The sequence below is a fragment of the Moschus berezovskii genome, chromosome 25, assembly GCF_049115385.1.
Source record: "Moschus berezovskii isolate FMDL1 chromosome 25, NW_MosBer_1.0, whole genome shotgun sequence".
Classification (NCBI taxonomy): Eukaryota; Metazoa; Chordata; class Mammalia; order Artiodactyla; family Moschidae; genus Moschus; species Moschus berezovskii.
Window position 1 is genome coordinate 36,415,488 of NC_142484.1, and position 18,598 is coordinate 36,434,085.

The following is an 18,598-nucleotide window of genomic DNA, read 5'->3' on the forward strand; positions in this document are numbered from 1 at the left end:
CGATCCAGGGATTGAACCCATGTCTCTTACATCTCCTGCACTGGCAGGCAGGTTCTTCACCACTAGCGTCACTTGGGAAGCCCATGGTAAGATCTGAGATGTTCTACTAAAGAGAGGCCAGCAGGAGAGTGTCTCCTGGTATGGGTCTTCTGTCCATCGATATGGTCTCAATAACCCTGCCCGGGGCTTTCTAACCACTCTCACATCCAGCATGAGGCTGTGCTACTGTCCACTCTCTTCTTGGCACTACCACTCACACCTCTACTGCCTCACTGCTACAAAAATGTACTACAGGGACTTCCTGAGTGGTCCAGAGGTTAAGATTCAGAACTTCCACTGCAGGGAGTGCAGGTTCAAACCCTGGTCAGGGAACTAAGATCCCACATGCCATGTGGCACAGCCAAAAAAAAAAGTGTTGCAATCGACTGTGTCCCCTTGTAAGACTGAGTTCTCTGAGGGTGAAGACTGTCTCTTATTTAACCATATACCCCAGGGCCCCACCTAAAACAGTCCATGGTTCATGGTGGACACACTGAAGTGATGGCTAACTGAATGACCTGAGGACGGTGGAATCACAAAGGAAGGATGGACTCATTCTGCTTAAATGATTAATAGGGAGTTAAAGAAGGTTTCACAGATGAAATGTTTGTGAAAGATGACAGAAGTTACTAGGGAAGAAAGACGCTTTACCAAACCACAGTGCTTGGTACAAAGCATTCACTCTGACACAGGATGGCTGGATGAACACAAGGATGGACAGATGGTTATAAAAGCAAACATCTGTGCATACTCTCAAGACTTTCCTATCTACACAACGCATACCTGATGATAGAAAAATCCAGCAAATCTTCTATTTCTATTTTAACGAATCTCCTAAGGTTAAAATGTCATAGACTAAGCTTAAAGTTTTACTTAATACATATTAATTTATGACAGGCTAAGAGAAATCAATGGATAAGAGAAAATTCTATATAGGTTTTAATTATATTTTCTACCCAAGGTCACCTTCATAATGCAGACCACTTTAAGAGAAGGGCCTCCTCTTTAATTTTGCCTCCACTGATTTGACTCTAAGCCTCAACAGCTATGGGCTTCCCTGGTGGCTCAGACAGTAAAGAATCTGCCTGCAATGCAGGCGATCCAGGTTCGATCCCAGGGTTGGAAAGATCCCCGAGAGAAAGGAATGGCAACCCACTCCAGTATTCTTGCCTGGAGAATTCCAAGAGAATTCCTCTCTAGGAGCCTAGTGAGCTACAGTCCATGTGGTAGCTTGCAAAGAGCCTGACACAAATGAGTGACTAACACTTCCACTTTCTTCACTTAATAGCTATGGGAATCCTTCTAATACCGTGATTAGCTGCCTGTGATCCTGGGAGTCATCCTAGAAAGAAAGGGACTTGTAGGGAAGGCTGAGAGAGGATGGTGAGCAGTCAGGAGAAAAATTAGCATTCAGATCTTGCCCAGCCTCTCACCAGGTGGGTGATTCTGTACAAACCAGCAGTGAATTCTCTTTCCATGGGCTCTCCAGGGTACTGGGAAAGCCTGCAGACTACCAGTACTAAAGTCACTAAACTCTCACTAAGAAGAGGTACTCAGTACATGTTAAAGAACACTGACAATAATGAGAAAATAACTGTTTTCTCAGTGAGACGCGGGCTGCTCTCCTCCTGTGTCCGTGTTCATGAGACCCTTGGATTACTGTGGTTGAAGAGGGTCATTTTCTGTCTTGATTCTACATATATGGCTAGAAAGATTCACAGACAAAGATTCATTAAAACTGGATTTGGGAGATGAGCCAGCTCTCACTTCTCACAGATGAACAACCAGAGGCCTGAAGTGACGATAGAAACGGGAACTGTGCTGTGATCCCAAGATGAGTAAGACATAAACCTTCTTCTCGGGGAGCCTGCGGTAGATTCAGATGCTATAAAAAGATGGATTTTTAGCTGAGTATAACAAGTACTTAAAAATGAGGTTATGGTTCACAGAAAGTGGAATAAATGTAATAACTAAACTTGGGAATTGAGGAAAGAAAAATAAGCCTGTTCTTTAACAATGGGGACCATTTCTTTATTCACTGATTTCTATTCCCAGAACTTGGCACATGGCAGGCACGAATCTTTCTGGTCAAAGGAATGAACTCATACATATATATGGATATAAATGAGAAAACCTAATCTCTGGAAATAAAATGCCTAGTGCTCTCAACCCAGGTCCTTGGGATGGCAACCAGCTCCCTCTGCTGGAAGAAGAGAGAACTACACATGGCTCCTGTGCCACTGCCCCCACAGCCTAGCTCCTTCTCTCCACCTCAACGCACTGGTTTTCTGAACTTTCCAGTGGATGCTCACATGGTGTCCACATACTGTTTTCCAGAGGGCCCAGCTCTCCATCGCTATTGTATCTGGTGCAGATGTCTGCAGTAATGAACCCCTCTGAGGAGTCAGGGCTGGAAGAGACGCTGGGAAAGTTTCTGTCCCCCATTCAGGCGCCTCATCCTAAACACAGTTCTGTGTGCCTGTGGCATGCTGTAGGAGCACCCTGGAGCTTCTCTGTCCTTCCTGAGGCATCCGCAGGCAGGACTGCAGGTACCTATGGGAGAAGGATGCAAGTGGCATGGACTCACACTTAGGATGCTGAGGTTGGGGTATGAGCTTGGGGTGCTAAGGTTGGGATGCTGAGGCTGGGGTGCTGAGGTTGGAGTGCCGAGGTTGGGATGCTGAGGTTGGGGTGCTGAGGTTGGGGTATGAGGTTGGGGTGCCGAGACTGGGGTGCTGAGGTTGGGATGCCGAGGTTGGGGTATGAGGTTGGGGTGCTAAGGTTGGGATGCTGAGGCTAGGGTGCTGAGGTTGGGATGCTGAGGATAGGGTACTGAGGCTGCAGTGCTGAAGTTCGGTCTGGCTGGAATGCTGATGCCACAGCGCACACTGTGCTGTTGATCCCAGGACCATCCCTTCTTTCCATGGCACTCAGATCTGAAAGGTTTGACTGTGGAATCTCACTCACTCTCACGGGCAGAGCGCCAAAGCTCAGTATCTCTAACCTCCTTCCAAGTAACTTAGTCTTATCACACATTTCTTTCCATCATCTCCCTCTTTCCTTGCTCCAAGGTAATGGCTCATTATGCCTGCCTTCTCCCCTACTCCATAGCAGGGGAGACCCCAGGGAGGCGATGGGGTTCACTCGCTCATATAAAACCAATTCATATCCCACCTACCTCCCTTGCTAACTGTGTAATCATGGATAAATAAATCACTCGACCTCTCTAAAAAATACAAAATGAAGATAATTTAGCACTTACCTCACAGGGTTTACAAAAAGGATTGAGTTAAATGTAAAAGAAGGCAGTGGAGGGATTGACACATATTCAGTTCAGTTCAGTTCAGTCGCTCAGTCGTATCCGACTCTCCGCGACCCCATGAATCACAGCACGCCAGGCCTCCCTGTCCATCACCAACTCCCGGAGTTCACTCAAACTCATGTCCACAGAGTCGGTGATGCCATCCAGCCATCTCATTCTCGGTCGTCCCCTTCTCCTCCCACCCTCAATCCTATTCTGCTGCTGCTAAGTCACTTCAGTCGTGTCCGACTCTGTGTGACCCCATAGACGGCAGTCCACCAGGCTCCCCCGTCCCTGGGATTCTCCAGGCAAGAACACTGGAGTGGGTTGCCATTTCCTTCTCAATCCTATTAGGCACTTGAAAAACACTCCCTCCCTTTTCTTGTTACAGAACTCAATGTAGCTCTTTCAGGTACCAAATTACCAAAAAGTCACAAAGCAGGGGTGGGGGGCAGATCATAGACCCTTCCTGGACTCCTAATTTAGTATTTCTCACTTATCAGGCCCACTCCAGTACTCTTGCCTGGAAAATCCCATGGATGGAGGAGCCTGGTGGGCTGCAGTCGATGGGGTCGCGACTGAGCGACATCACTTTCACTTTTCACTTTCCTGCATCGAAGAAGGAAATGGCAACCCACTCCAGTGTTCTTGCCTGGAGAATCCCAGGGACAGGAGAGTCTGGTGGGCTGCTGTCTATGGGGTCACACAGAGTCGGACACGACTGAAGTGACTTAGCAGCAGCAGCAGCACTTATCAGGGGTTGGGGTAGGGTGGGAGACAGAATAATCCTAATAACTGATTCACATGACAGAATGATGAATGTAGAAATCAGTAGGCTCTTTAATGAGGCTGCGATTAAGAAAGAAGTAGGGAACTCCCTGGTAGTCCAGTGGTTAGGACTCAGTGCTTTCACTGTTGAGGGCCCAGATTCGATCCGTGGTTGGGGAACTAAGATCCTGCAAAGTGTGCAGTGTGGAAAGAAAGCAGGGAGGGAGAGACAGAGAAAAAGAAAGAAAGAAAAGAAGAAGTACTGAGGTCTTAAGAGCCCAACTCAAGAGATTCCCAAAAGAAATTTCTTCCTTGTTTTTACATCTCATCCGACATGACAAGAGGACAAACTGGCCTTAGCTCTTCTCTCACTGTCTTCTGATCTGTAAACATATTACTCTCAACCCCTTCCTGCCCCTATGAAGGGAACAGAGGAACTCTGTCTGGAAATAAGCTGTCATGGCTGAGTATGTCATTTTCAATATGGGTTTCTACTAGGTGATTTAATAAATGTTATGAAAACAACTGCTTCTTCTTACATAGCACAATGAAAGCCTTATTGGACATTTAGCATCTTACCTTTACTTTTTCACCATTAATCTCCACTGTCTTAATCATAAAATCAACTCCAATTGTGGCTCCTTGTCCTGGGGGGAAAAGACCCTAAAGCAGAAATAATAGAAAATAACAATAAGTAAACCTTTCAATTAAATGAAATCCTCCCCTACCCCCATTGCCAGCCCCTTCTTCTGGCTGAGTTAACTGACAGAAGAGAGAACTCTGGTTAATGTCATGGGAACCCTATTTAATTTAGCTTTGTGTGTATGTTTTGAGGGAGGAGAAAGGAGGATGAATGGGGGAGAAAGAAATGTTGAAAGAAGAAGGAAGGGGAAAGAGGGACAAAGAAAGAAGGAAGCAGACAGAGAGGGTAAAGGAAGAGAACTGGGAAAGGACGGGGGAATTAAATTCAAAGAATGAAACCAAAGTCAGACACAAGGATAAGACTCAGGAACACGGAGCCATAGGGATGAAATTGGGATGGTTAGGGGGCGGGCAAAATGGACAGGTGCTCTAAAAGATAAGATCAAGAAGATTACAACTGGCTGTTAGTCTAGGGCATGAACAGCTATGGGTGTGAACCACCCAGGTGAAGAAACAAATAAGAAATCAACACAAGAAACACGAAGGAGACAGTGATGCTCTGAACTTCCCTCTCCTCTGACAGTGATAAGTATTTCCTCCATACAGATACAACTACCTGAGATCGACGACCCTGGGACAAAAGCTGAAAAAGACAAATTCATCCAGGGGGACAGAAAAGTAGAATTAGCACCAAACCCAGAGGCAGTGAGCAGCCTAAGGAGCTCTGGGTGACCTCAGGCAAACCCATTCCTTCTCTGGTCTAACTTAAGTACTTCAAAACAAAGCTTTACATCAAACTGGAAGCGGAACTAAAAAGGTATGATTTTACTAAAATCATATGTATACTGTAATTTACTGTTATACAATATTTCCCATAAGCTTAGAGAGGAAGTTGGAGGGAAGGAATTCTATCAAGAAAAAACCCTCCACCTAGTTTCTCTTCCCTCTTCACATTCACACTTCAGAATTTCCAGAAATTAAAATAAAATGGACTTTATTAACTCTGGGAGCTAAGATTGGGGGCATCATTAATTAAGTCTATTCCCTAATAAGAGAGGTCTTTAATTAAAGTTTGAACTTGAAAGACTGAGCATTAAACTGACAGCAAATGTTCCACTGCACGTCTGCAAACCATGTAAATATAAACATTTATAACTTTACTTACAAATATTGAATCGATTTTCTTCTCTTTTTGTTTGGCTCACACACAAGGCTGCCAAGCTTCAAGTTTACAGCTCCAGCTGTTTTGCAGTGGAACAAATGCCAAAAAATAAAACAAACCCTTCCCAATGTCTCCCTTGTCATTTCATTCCCCAATTCCTGAGGCCTCAAAAACAGCTGAATCCAATCCATTTTTAACTGTCAACTAAGTAACAAAACCAAACATGATCCTGTCTATGAAATATGAACTCTAGCGGGGGTGGAGTTGAGGAGCCCAGATGGGTATAACGTAAACAGAAAAGAAAAGCTAAGGCGTGGTGTGCTTATTGGTTGGGCTTCCCTCATAGCTCAGTTGGTAAAGAATCCGCCTGCAATGAAGAAGACCCTGGTTCGATTCCTGGGTTGGGAAAGATCTGCTGGAGAAGGAAAAGGCTGCCCACTCCAGTATTCTTGGGCTTCCCTTGTGGCTCAGCTGGTAAAGAATCCACCTGCAATGCAAGAGACCTGGGTTTGATCCCTGGGTTGGGAAGATCCCCTGAAGAAGGGAAAGGCTACCCACTCCAGTATTCTGGCCTGGAGAATTCCACGGGCTGTATAGTCCAAAGGGTCACAAAGAGTCTGTTAAACATAACTATTTAAAAATGGAAACATTTCTGGACTTCCCTGGTGGTCCAGTAGTTTAGACTCCAAGCTTCCACTGCAGGGGCACAGGTTCGATCCCTGGTAAGAAAACGAAGATCCCACATGCCTAGTGGTGTGACCAAAAAAGGGGTGGGGAGGTATTTTTACCCCTAATGGTAAGAATTAGGCTTTTAAATAAGAAAGGCCAGATTCCTATGATCTCCAAGGAGAGAACATGCAGAAAATAAAAATGATCAAGCTGTGAGCTAGAAGATCTAGCTTCTCATCCCAGCCTTGTCACTAACATGATACAACATTGCTAATAACTCACTTCATTCCTCTAGACCTCAGGGTTTTTTTTAACCTATAAAATGAGAAGAGTGGGCTGAAAAATTTCTAAGGGAACTTTCGGTAATAAGACAAGATCGAGGGAATTTTCAATAAAGGGGCTGAGAACTTCTCTACATTTCGGCAGTCTCATCCGCTTGCCAAAAGCAGAAAAGATTACTAAGTTAGGTGGAAGTAAAACCAGCTGGAGTTTCAAATATAACACCATGGCGGCTGACTGAACCCAGAAGCCAGTAAGCTTGTCATTTTTTATTTCACCAGACCATGGTTTAGTAGGCTTTCCCGGTGACTCGGTGGTAAAGAATCCGCCTGCAACACATGAGAAGCAAGAAATGTGGGTTCGATCCCTGGGTCGGGAAGATCCTCTGGAGAGGAGAATGGCAACCCACTCCAGTATTCTTGGTGGAGAATCCCATAAACAGAGGAGCCTGGTGGGCTACAGTCCATAGGGCTGCAAAGAGTCGGACACAACTGAAGCAACTTAGCACACATGCACACCTGGCTTAGTAACAAATTCTATTCTGTGTTCACTATCCTGGGCAAAACCTTGACATTTCCAAAGATTACTCTGTGCCCTCCAGCTGTTGGTGTTATCCAATCTGCCTCTCTGGTTTTCCATAGAACCACAGACTCTCAGAGCTGGAAGGGGCCTTGGAGATCAAAGCAAAACAGGGAGGCTGGGCAAGCCTCCCAGGCAAGCCGGGGCAGAGTTGGGATGAAGGTCCAGGTCTTCTCAAGCCAGTGTGCTTTCCCCAGCATCAAACTGCCCTCTGCCTTAGACAGAAGAGCTATTCTCAACTTCCCCACCAGCACTTGATGAAAATGCAAGATGCATGCATGATAAATCCTGAAAAGGATGCCATTCATCATTTCCCGGGAAAACACAAAAGAAGGTCAATCTCAGAATGATTTCCTACCCATTTCTGGGTAAAATCAGGTATATAATCTCTGGCAATAATTCTCAAAAGGGCAGCCCCCCAAAGGGAACTTATACTTAGAACAAAGGACTCAACCCAGAGGGAACATCTAATTTGGTTCAGATGGTCCTTCATTGTTCTCATTTCATTCTCATGGAGTAGGTTAGAAAAATCAGCATATTTGGTTCTAAACCAAAATGATTCAGTCAGTTTTCTGGGAGGAACTGAGAGGGCATCAGCAGGGAGCTTGCGTGGCTTAATTTGAATCTCAGTTTTTAAACAGTTAACAGGTTTGTTTAACTTGCTGTCCAGATTCGTTTCCACTTAATTATTATTGGTTTTCATTTGTATTATTATTAATGAGTAATCTGGGGTTTTTTTTTTATCCAATAAGGTATTTTTGATGGGTTGCCCAGGTGGCTCAGTGGTAAAAGAATTCGCCTGCCAAGCAGGAGATATGGGTTCGATTCGTGGATTGTGAAGACTCCCTGGAGAAGTAAATGGCAACCAACTCCAATATTCTTGCCTGGAAAATCCCATGGACAGAGCCCGGAGGGCTACAGTCCATGGGGTCGCCAAAGAGTTGGACATGACTTAGTGATTAAACAACAACAAAGGTATTTTTGATACTGAAGACTGAAAGCAAAACCACTCACCGCTTTCACTAGAGGAAGCGATGGGAGGCTTGGGAGGGTTGGTGGTAACTCACTGAGCCTTGCTCCCTGGGGATGGTTTAAAATCTCTAGTCTATACAAACCACTACATATAAAACAAATAAGCTGTGTGGATCTTTTACACAACACAGGGAATACAGCCAATCTTTTAAACTCTAAGTGGAGTATAACCTTTTAAAAATGGTGAATCACTATACTGCACACCTATAGCATATAATATTGCTCACCAACTATACTTCAATTTAAAAAACCAAAAGAAAAGGAAAGAGCAAAAGGTGTTTCACAGAGGAAGGAGTGGTCATGTTCACCACTGCTGAGATTTCAAATAAGATGAAAAATTTTAAATGTCACAAACAAACCTAGTTTAGGCTATAGAACTGGTACACTTGGAAAGGCCTCGTAAAGGACTGGCAGCCAAGAGGCTGGGGCGGGTACCACTCACCCATCCTATTAGAATCCCCTAACCCTGTAGGCCCTGGTGGCTCAGCAGTAAAGAATCCTCCTGCCAAGCAGGAGACTCGAGTTCGATCCCTGGGTCGGAAAGACCCCCTGGAGAAGGGAATGGCAACTCGCTCATTTTCTTGCCTGGAGAATCCCATGGACAGAGGAGCCTGGCGGGCTATAGCCCATGTGGTTGCAAGAGTCAGACACGACTCGGGGACTAAACCACCACCAGCAGCTCCACAGGCCACACAGAGAAACCCAACCCAGACTCCAGAGTTCTTACCTGAGTAAACCGTCGGACTAGGCACGTCTTCCCCACACCAGCATTGCCGATTAAAACAATTTTAAACAGGAAATCATAATCTTCCATACTCATTGACACAGCTGCAAGGCAAGCACAGGCACTAGTGAGAGGGGCCTGGTCAGACTTGCCCACAGAGCTCAAGCTGCGCCAGCCCGTCTCCCCGGGAACCACGGGGCTGACTCATCAGATGAGTGATTTAACGCGCCCCTCCAGCGACCCTGCCAGCGAGACAGGAACACAGGTGTGTGGTCACAGACAGCCTTTATCCCTTCCCTGTCCCCTCACGCCTCAGAGAGCAAATGACACAGGCGTCCTTTCACCCGGTAACCTTTATTCTTCCAAGCAGTCAGGTCGCAGGTCGCTCCTGCAGTCAGCTGTTTTCTTTTAGCCACAAAAAGGAGATTATGAATCTCTGAGCAGACAAGCTGGGGGTGTAAGGAAGCGGAGCGAAGCGGAGCCCATGCAAAGCTGAAAGGTGGTTTATGTAGATGCTGTGAGTGCCTCTGGGAGGAAGGGCTAGTGACTGGGAGTCTGGATGGAAGGAGGAAGCTTTCAGTCTCTTGCAAGTCCTGGGGGACCTGGGGCCCTACCGGGGGGAGATGCTGCCATCTTCCCCTCAGCCACCTCCGCATTGCGATTCACCTCCTGCCAGCCGTGTGGATGCGACAGCACCTCTCAAAGTACCCTTCTTCTCATTCCCCTGGGCTACGCACCAGTATTTCCGCTGCCTGGGAAGCCCTCCTGCTCATTCTTTCTGTGTGTGTGTGTTTTCATATTACAAATGTTTATTGAGTACTTGTCACTGTAGGAAATCAAGTGTATATAAAAAACAATCCTTAACCTTTCTATGTTTGGAAGTTAGGAACAGATGGAAGTATCTCTTTCTCTCTGAGTTTTCTGCTCATCTTCCCCAAATAAACACGTTCACTGTTCCTCTGTCCTAAAACTTCATACAATTCTTTGTTCTAATGCCTGCCTCATCTTTGAGGGAAAGGATGATGTCTTTCAGCTCTATTTTCCTAGCCCATGGGACAGAGTTACACTTAGTATCTAGTCTGTTAGTTAGTTAGTTAGTTCAGTCGCTCAGTCGTGTCCGACTCTCCGCGACCCCATGAATCACAGCACGCCAGGCCTCCCTGTCCATCACCAACTCCCGGAGTTCATTCAAACTCATGTCCATAGAGTCGGTGATGCCATCCAGCCATCTCATTCTCTGTCGTCCCCTTCTCCTCCCACCCCCAACCTTTCCCAGCATCAGAGTCTTTTCCAGTGAGTCGAATTAAATAATTAACTAACGAGCCTACGGCTGAAGTAAAGGCTTTAGTTTCTCGACTGTGCTAAAAAGACTACCTGCTTTGTCTCCTTCAGAGAACTGTTAAGAAGACTCAAAGGAAAAAAGGAGAAAAAAAGAAGACCATGTAAAAGAGTCTTGGTACCCATAAAACAAGCAGGTTTTAGAAAAGGCAGAGGCACCAGAGATCAAATTGCCAATATCCGCTGGATCATGGAGAAAGCAAGAGAGTTCCAGAAAAACATCTATCTCTGCTTCATTGACTAAGCCAAAGCCTTTGACTGTGTGGATCACAATAAACTGTGGAAAATTCTGAAAGAGATGGGAATACCAGACCACCTGACCTGCCTCTTGAGAAACCTGTATGCAGGTCAGGAAGCAACAGTCAGAACTGTACATGGAACAACAGACTGGTTCCAAATAGGAAAAGGAGTACGTCAAGGTTGTATATTGTCACCTTGCTTATTTAACTTATATGCAGAGTACATCATGAAGAACACTGGGCTGGAAGAAGCACAAGCTGGAATCAAAATTGCTGGGAGAAATATCAATAACCTCAGATATGCAGATGACACTACCTTTATGGCAGAAAGTGAAGAGGAACTTAAAAGCCTCTTGATGAAAGTGAAAGAGGAGAGTGAAAAGGTTGGCTTGAAGCTCAACTTTCAGAAAACAAAGATCATGGCATCTGGTCCTATCACTTCATGGGAAATAGATGGAAAAACAGTGGAAACAGTGTCAGACTTTATTTTTTGGGGCTCCAAAATCACTGTGGATGCTGATTGCAGCCATGAAATTAAAAGACACTTACTCCTTGGAAGGAAAGTTATGAACAACCTTGATAGTATATTAAAAAGCAGAGACATCACTTTGCCAACAAAGGTCCGTCTAGTCAAGGCTATGGTTTTTCCCGTGGTCATGAATGGATGTGAGAGTTGGACTGTGAAGAAAGCTGAGTGCCGAAGAATTGATGCTTTTGAACTGTGGTGTTGGAGAAGACTCTTGAGAGTCCCTTGTACTGCAAGGAGATCCAACCAGTCCATTCTAAAGGAGATCAATCCTGGGTTTCATTGGAAGGACTGATGCTAAAGCTGAAACTGCAATATTTTGGCCACCTCATGCGACGAGTTGACTCACTGGAAAAGACTCTGATGCTGGGAAAGGTTGGGGGCGGGAGGAGAAGGGGACGACAGAGAATGAGATGGCTGGATGGCATCACCGACTCTGTGGACATGAGTTTGAGTGAACTCCGGGAGTTGGTGATGGACGGGGAGGCCTGGTGTGCTGTGATTCATGGGGTCACGGAGAGTCGGACACGACTGAGCGACTCAACTGAACTGAACTGAACCCATAAAACTCCATCCTGGTAAAAACAATTCAGTACCTACTATAGCACTGTGCTAGTCACTTGGACTTCCCTGGTGGCTCAGAGGTAGGGAATCTGCCTGCCGAGGAGGAGATGCGAGTTTGACCCCTGGGTTGGGAAGATCCCCTGGAGAAGGGAATGGCAGCCCACTGCAGTCTTCTTGCCTGGGAAATCCCATGGACAGAGGAGCCTGGCCGGCTACAGTCTATGGGGTTGCAAAAGAGTCAGACAAGACTTAGCGACTAAACAATAAAAACAGTCACCCTAGGAAATGCAGAGATGAAACAGTCTCTGCCCTTGAGATCACCATGAGAAAAGCTAAACAACAACAACGAAGTTAGTCACAATTCAAAACACCAGGAGCACAGCTCATTTCATAAGGTGAAGGCCAAACAAGCCCGATGGACTCTAGAGGGAGAAGTAAAGGAGGGTCAGTGAGCACACAGGGGCGAGGGGGCCTGGGCGGGGGGCGGCAGCTCAGGGTGACGCCCACCTGCCGCCGGAGCTCCAAGGGATGAGGGCTGCAGGGTGCAGGGATGGAGGGAGAGGCCACCGCGAAGCGACCTACGAAGGAGCCAGGGCAGTTCCACGTGAACAAGGGTGATTTCTATGTGGATTCCAACGATCCTCGGAAAGACGACTGGCAGCCAAGCCAACATGCAGGTCTCTGTTCCTTGGGACAGCGGAGGAAAAGTATCTCTCTGTCAAGAATCTGGGTCCATAAATGGTCACTCAACTCACCATATGTCAGGCACCATACTTGGCGCTTTATGTCTATTTCCATTTCTTTTTATAAGTCTATGAGGCGGGTGTTTTATGTGACCTAGTTTACAGGTGAGTAAACTGAGGGTAGTCCAAACATAAAGACAACTTCAAGTCCAGAAGATATACATGCCATCAAAAGGAGCCTCCCCTGACCCCTCCCCTCACCAAGTTTTACTGTGCTTATTTATTTATGTCTGTCTCATGTCCAAGTGCATCCCTTAGCACACACGTGCACGTGCTTACATGACTGTGAGCAGCAGGAAAGCAGCGAAGCATCTGTCTGGTTGAGCCCAGATCCTTGTCCCTCCGCATCATCATTATTGCTGTCATTATCGTCTTTGCCACCACCACCATCACTGTCACCTCACTCTATATTATTAACTCATTTAATCCTCACAACACTCCTATCAGGTAGACACTATCAGCATCCTAACTTGACAGATGGGGACAGTGACGCACGTGATTAAGAAGTCATTAATTAAAGAGCTGATGGAGCTGAAATTCAAACTCAGATAGCCTGGGTCCGGCACCCACATTGCCCGAAGAACCACCCTAGAGTGCCTTTCACAAAGCCCGGCTCATACTAGCAACTTCAGAAAAACCTGACAAATCGAATGACGAGGGCAAGACTCAGTAAACGTGATTTCCCGTTTCTTTTCCCCTCTGGGTTTAAATCCAAAATTCTTTCTACCACACTGGAGCGGTTTAGATAAGAATCAAGATCACACTCCAGCTAAAAACGCAAGGGTTAAGACTCAATAAAGCTGCTAAAAGTGAAAAGAAAAGAAATCTCAGGGTTAGGTGCAAGGAGAGCGTGAAGATGTGCGGCCGTGTGGCTCACACACAGACCACAACTCACACTTCCTAAGTCAATGAAAAGAGAACGCGGCCCTGGGTCACATGCTTGTTCTGTGCTCAGATCATTACGGACACACTGATTTCTCCATCTTGGGCAGAGGTCAAAGAAACAAAGCAGAGGATCGAGAGGAGAATGTCCAAAACTAAAGGGCTGAGATACAGGGCTCCTAAGAGAAGAGAAGGTCAGCAGAGCCCAAATTATGCACTTTCAGGGAAAGAAGATGAAGTTACCTGGCCAGAGTCATGCTCACAGTCAAGCCGCAGGCAGTGACCACTTGGTGTGAGCCATAGACTAAAAGCGAAGGGCCCGCTCCTTTCTGTAAGTAACTACTTCAGTGCTCCACTGAATGGCTGTTGTTGTTGTTTTTTTTTAAATAAACCTCTGAGAGGCAAAGTGTTTGGTCCCTTTAAAAATGCAGACTGCCCTGTGGTGAACGCTGCACTGTAAACTCCTGGGGACTGGCTGTGGTTACTGTTTCGTTTTTAATAGAAAAGCTCACAAGACTGTCTGGAAACTGCACTCTGAGGAAGTCTTTCTGTTTGGGAAGTAACGGTACAGCCCGGGCATCACCAACCAGCCCGGGCATCACCAACCGCCACGTGGTGACAGAGCGTCCCAGGAGGGGGGATCCACTCAGAAGTTGTCAGTTACACCCCGTCCCAAAACGGACAACAAAAGTCACACCTTGTCTGGAGCAAACACGTCGCAAGATATGCTACTGGCCAAGCACAATTCTAGGAACTGTATGTTCTATTGTTGTTAATAATAGCTGACACTTACTCCATGTGTCTCGGGTTAAAATTTTTAAAAACTTGTTTTTGTTGGTGCTGGGTCTTTGTTGCTGCAGGCAGGCTTTCTCGAGTTGCTCGAGTTTCTCAAGTTGCGGCGAGCAGGGGCTACGCTCCAGTTGCAGTGCGCAGGCTGCTCATTGCAGTGGCTTCTCTTGTAATTCGGCGTTTCTGGCTACTGCTGTCTAGTCGCTCAGTCATGTTCAACTCTGTGACCCCGTGGACCATAGCCCGCCAGGCTCCTCTGTCCATGCGATTTCCCAGGCGAGAATACTGGAGAGGGGTGCCATTTTCTTCTCTTCAATGTTTCTGACATGCCAGGTATTCTTCTACATGTATTTGCTCATTTACTCCTCACAACGTATGTGCATCCTAAGTCGCTTCGCTCCGTGTGATCCCACGGACTGTAGCTCTCCAGGTTCCTCTGTCCATGGGATCTCCAGGCAAGAATACTGGAGTGGGTCGCCACGCCCTCCTCCTGGGGATCTTCCCAACCCAGGGATCAAACCTGGTTCTCCTGCATTGCAGGCAGATTCTTTACTACTAGGGCCACCTGGGAAGACCCACAATGTATGAGGTAGGTACTATTATGACCATCCCTAACTTGCTGTTGTTGTCCAGTCACTCAGTCTTATCTGACTCTTTGCAACCCCATGGACTGCAGCATGCCAGGCTTCCCTATCTTTCACTGTCTCCTGGAGTTTGCTCAAATTCATGTCCATTGAGTTGGTGATGCCATTCAACCATCTCGTCCTCTGTTGTCCCCTTCTCCTCCCGCCTTCAATCCTTCCCAGCATCAGGGTCTTTTTCAGTGAGTCAGCTCTTCGAATCAGGTGGTCAAAGTATTGGAGCTTCAGCTCCAGCATCAGTCCTTCCAGTGAAGGTGCAGGGTTTATTTCCTTTAGGATTGACTAGTTGGATCTCCAAGGGACTCTCAAGAGTCTTCTCCAACACCACAGTTCAAAAGCATCAATTCTTTGGCGCTCAGCCTTCTTGATGGTCCAATTCTCACATCTATACATGACCACTAGAAAAACCATAGCTTTGACTAGATAGACCTTTGTTGGCAAAGTAGTATCTCTGCTTTTTATTATGTTGTCTAGGTTGGTCAAAGTTTTTCTTCCAAGGAGCAAGCGTCTTTTAATTTCATGCTGCAGTCACCATCTGCAGTAAGTTTGCAGCCCAAGAAAATAAAGTCTGTCACTGTTTTTATTGTTTCCCCATCTATTTGCCATGAAGTGATGGGACCAGGTGCCATGATCTTCATTTTTTGAATGTTGAGTTTTAAGCCAGCTTTTTCACTCTCCTCTTTCACCTTCATCAAGAGGCTCTTTAGTTCCTCTTCGCTTTCTGCCATCAGGGTGGTGTCATCTGTGTATCTGAGGTTATTGATATTTCTCCCGGCAATCTTGATTCCAGCTTCTGCTTCACCCAATTCAGCATTTCTTATGATGCACTCTGCATATTAGTTAAACAAGCAGGGCGACAATATACAGCCTTGACATATTCCTTTCCCAATTTGGAACCAGTCTATTATTCCATGTCCAATTCTAGCTGTTGCTTCTTGACCTACATATAGGTTTCGCAGGAGGCAAGTAAGGTGGTCTGGTATTCCCATCTCTGTAAGAATTTTCCACAGTTTGCTGTGAAACACACAGTCAAAGGCTTTAGCAGAGTCAATGAAGCAGATGTTCTTCTGGAACTCTCTTGCTTTCTCTATGATTCAACAGATGTTAGCAATTTGATCTCTGGTTCTTGTGCCTTTTCTAACGGAGGCACAGAGGGGTTATTCTAAAGTCATGCAGCTAGTTAGTCTTAAGACCAGGATTCAAAGCCAGATGCATCTAACTCCTAATTCCAGCTCCTTCTGAAGTAGAATGCTGCTGCCCTCTGCCTGGCGGTAGAGAGCACTGCTGTCACTGTCATGAGGACTGGAGGCTAAGCCGAATGGACCCCCAGGCCTCTCTCAACTGCAGTGTTCTGGAATCTCCCTGCTCTGGGAGCAGCACACACACAGAAACGGCCACACACATATGCCAGTCATACAAGCACCGCTCCACCCACCGTGCCCAGGTCTCTTTTCAGAGCTGGATCCAGACTTTCCCCAGCAAACCACATCCACCATTCAGTTTGTCCTGTAACCACGTATCGGCACAAGGAATATAAACAGGAACACTGCTCAGATAAACAAGCCAAGCCTCAAATACCATAAATACCGCAATAGCTCTAAGTAAGTGGATACGTACATAAAATTCAAAAAAGGAAAAACAGATGAGGAAAAGAAAAAAATGAGTTTAAAAAAGATAAGGAGGGGCTTCCCTGGTGGCTCCATGGAAAAGAATTCCCCTGCCAGTGCAGGAGACATGGGTTCGATCCCTAGTTGGGGAAGATCCCACATGCCTCAGAGCAACTAAACCTCTGCGCCACAACTATTGAGCCTGTGCTCCAGAGCCGGTGAGCAACAACTACTGAGCCCATCTGCTGCAACTACTGAAGCCGGCATGCCCTCGAGACTGTGCTCCATAGCAAGAGAAGCCCCCGCAATGAGAAGCCTGCGTACTGCAACCAAAGAGTAGCCCCCACTCTCTGCAACTAGAAAAAAGCCCACGCAGCAATTAAGAACCAGCACAATCAAAAACAAATAAATAGATCATGCTTAAATATATATTTTTAAAAAGATAAGGAAACAAGATGTACTGTGAAAAGCTTAAAAGGAAAAAAAAAACATTCCAAGCAATGTGATTTTGGCAACATAAAAGCACTTATCAAAGTGACCTTTTCAAAAAACAAAACAAACTGTATTCACTGCTGTACATCAGAACATTCTCCCCTTGCTCTTTTTGGCTCAGCACAACTAGTAAAAGTCAAGGCTTCTAATGAACACAGGGCCAGATCCCTGCCCTGCCTTCTGTCCCCTAGCCCCTGCCAAAGAAAATGATATTTGGGGGACTTGTCCTTGTTCAAAAGTTGTATGTCTCATGCAGGTCCTTCACCAATTCAAGGTCTCAACCCTGCTCTATAAACTGAGGGGGTGGGTGAACAGGAGCCGTGGCCCCTCCCCAGGGGAGCCCCTCCCCAGCGCTGCTCGTGCTGTCCCTTCGCTAACCCAAAAAGGCAGCATGAGTGTTTCAGGAAAGCGAGAGACCTGGGTCAGCCAAAGAGCTGTATAAAGTTTCCTCATCCGTAAAGTGGGGATTTATTTATGAGGCTTCCCTGGCGGCTCAGTGGTAAAGAATCTACCTGCCAAGCAAGAGATGTGGATTCAATCCCTGGGTCCAGAAGATTTCTCTGGAGAAGGAAATGGCAACCCACTTCAGTATTTCTGCCTGGAGAATCCCATGGACAGAGGAGCCTGGAGGGCTACAGTCCATGGGGTCGCAAAGAGTCGGATACAACTTAGTGGCTAAACAACAGCAACATTAGAACCGACATCACTGAGTTACAAATCAGGAAATAAACAGAAAAGCAGTATGTAAATAAATATACAATAATCAAATGTTTTCAAAGGTATAATCAAACTTCTTTTAATCCCTAACCCTCAGTCAAGAGTCATATATACTGACTGCAGAGTATATCGTCAAACAAGAAGGAAAGAAAGTCTGCCAGGGAAAATCTCTTTCCCTACCCACACCCCCTCCTGGGGACAGTACAGTTAATAATTTGTTCTACAATCTTCTAGCTTTTAAAATACATATATATATTCTCACATTAATGTGTTTATTTTTTAATTTACAGATTAAAAAAAAACCAGAATCATAATATTATACAAACTCTTTTTTATTTTCTACAGAGGGCTTGGAGAAGGAAATGGCAACCCGCTCCACTATTCTTGCCTGCAAAATCCCATGGACAGAGGAGCCTGGAGGGTTACATACACTCCATAGGATTGCAAAGAGTCGGACACAACTGAGTGACTACACACTGAGGGCTACTTTTCCAAAACGCCAAATCAGAACTCATGGTCTGCAAATAGAACAGACACCCGGAAGGCCCATCGGCATTCCCGCAACATTTGCTCCTAAGACCCTAAAAATGCAGGACGTGGGAGGGGAGGACAGTGACGTAATTGCGAGAAACACTAAATGCTATAATCCAGGGTTGGAGACTTAAAAGGTTCTGAAAATTTTTCCACAGTGAAGAAAACTGGTTAACTGTTTAATCCAGGATTTACCAAACATGATTTTAGCTGAAAAATCTTTTCTAAGATTAATACCTTTTACTATCCCTTGCTACTTGGACTCCCTGAAACATGAGTATGGTAAATGCTATTTTATAGCATTTGAAATCAGGGCTATTCAGATAGGGTTTTA

At 45.8% G+C, this 18,598-nt stretch overlaps 1 protein-coding gene across 3 annotated transcripts in view; it reads right to left on the bottom strand.

Annotated features, from left to right (window-relative positions):
* RAB30 (RAB30, member RAS oncogene family) overlaps positions 1-18,598 on the bottom strand; it is a 105,632-nt gene that overhangs the window by 16,648 nt on the left and 70,386 nt on the right. For 2 of the 3 annotated variants that reach the window (XM_055416098.2, XM_055416099.2), the window contains exons 2-3: positions 9,199-9,299; positions 4,688-4,771 (exon numbers count right to left, since the gene is read on the bottom strand). In XM_055416098.2, the coding sequence (XP_055272073.1) occupies positions 4,688-4,771; positions 9,199-9,291 (177 nt within the window). In that variant the 5' untranslated portion in view covers positions 9,292-9,299. Of the gene's footprint in view, positions 1-4,687; positions 4,772-9,198; positions 9,300-9,547; positions 9,634-18,598 lie in introns of those variants that run through there. The other variant, XM_088832452.1, reaches the window with a different exon arrangement.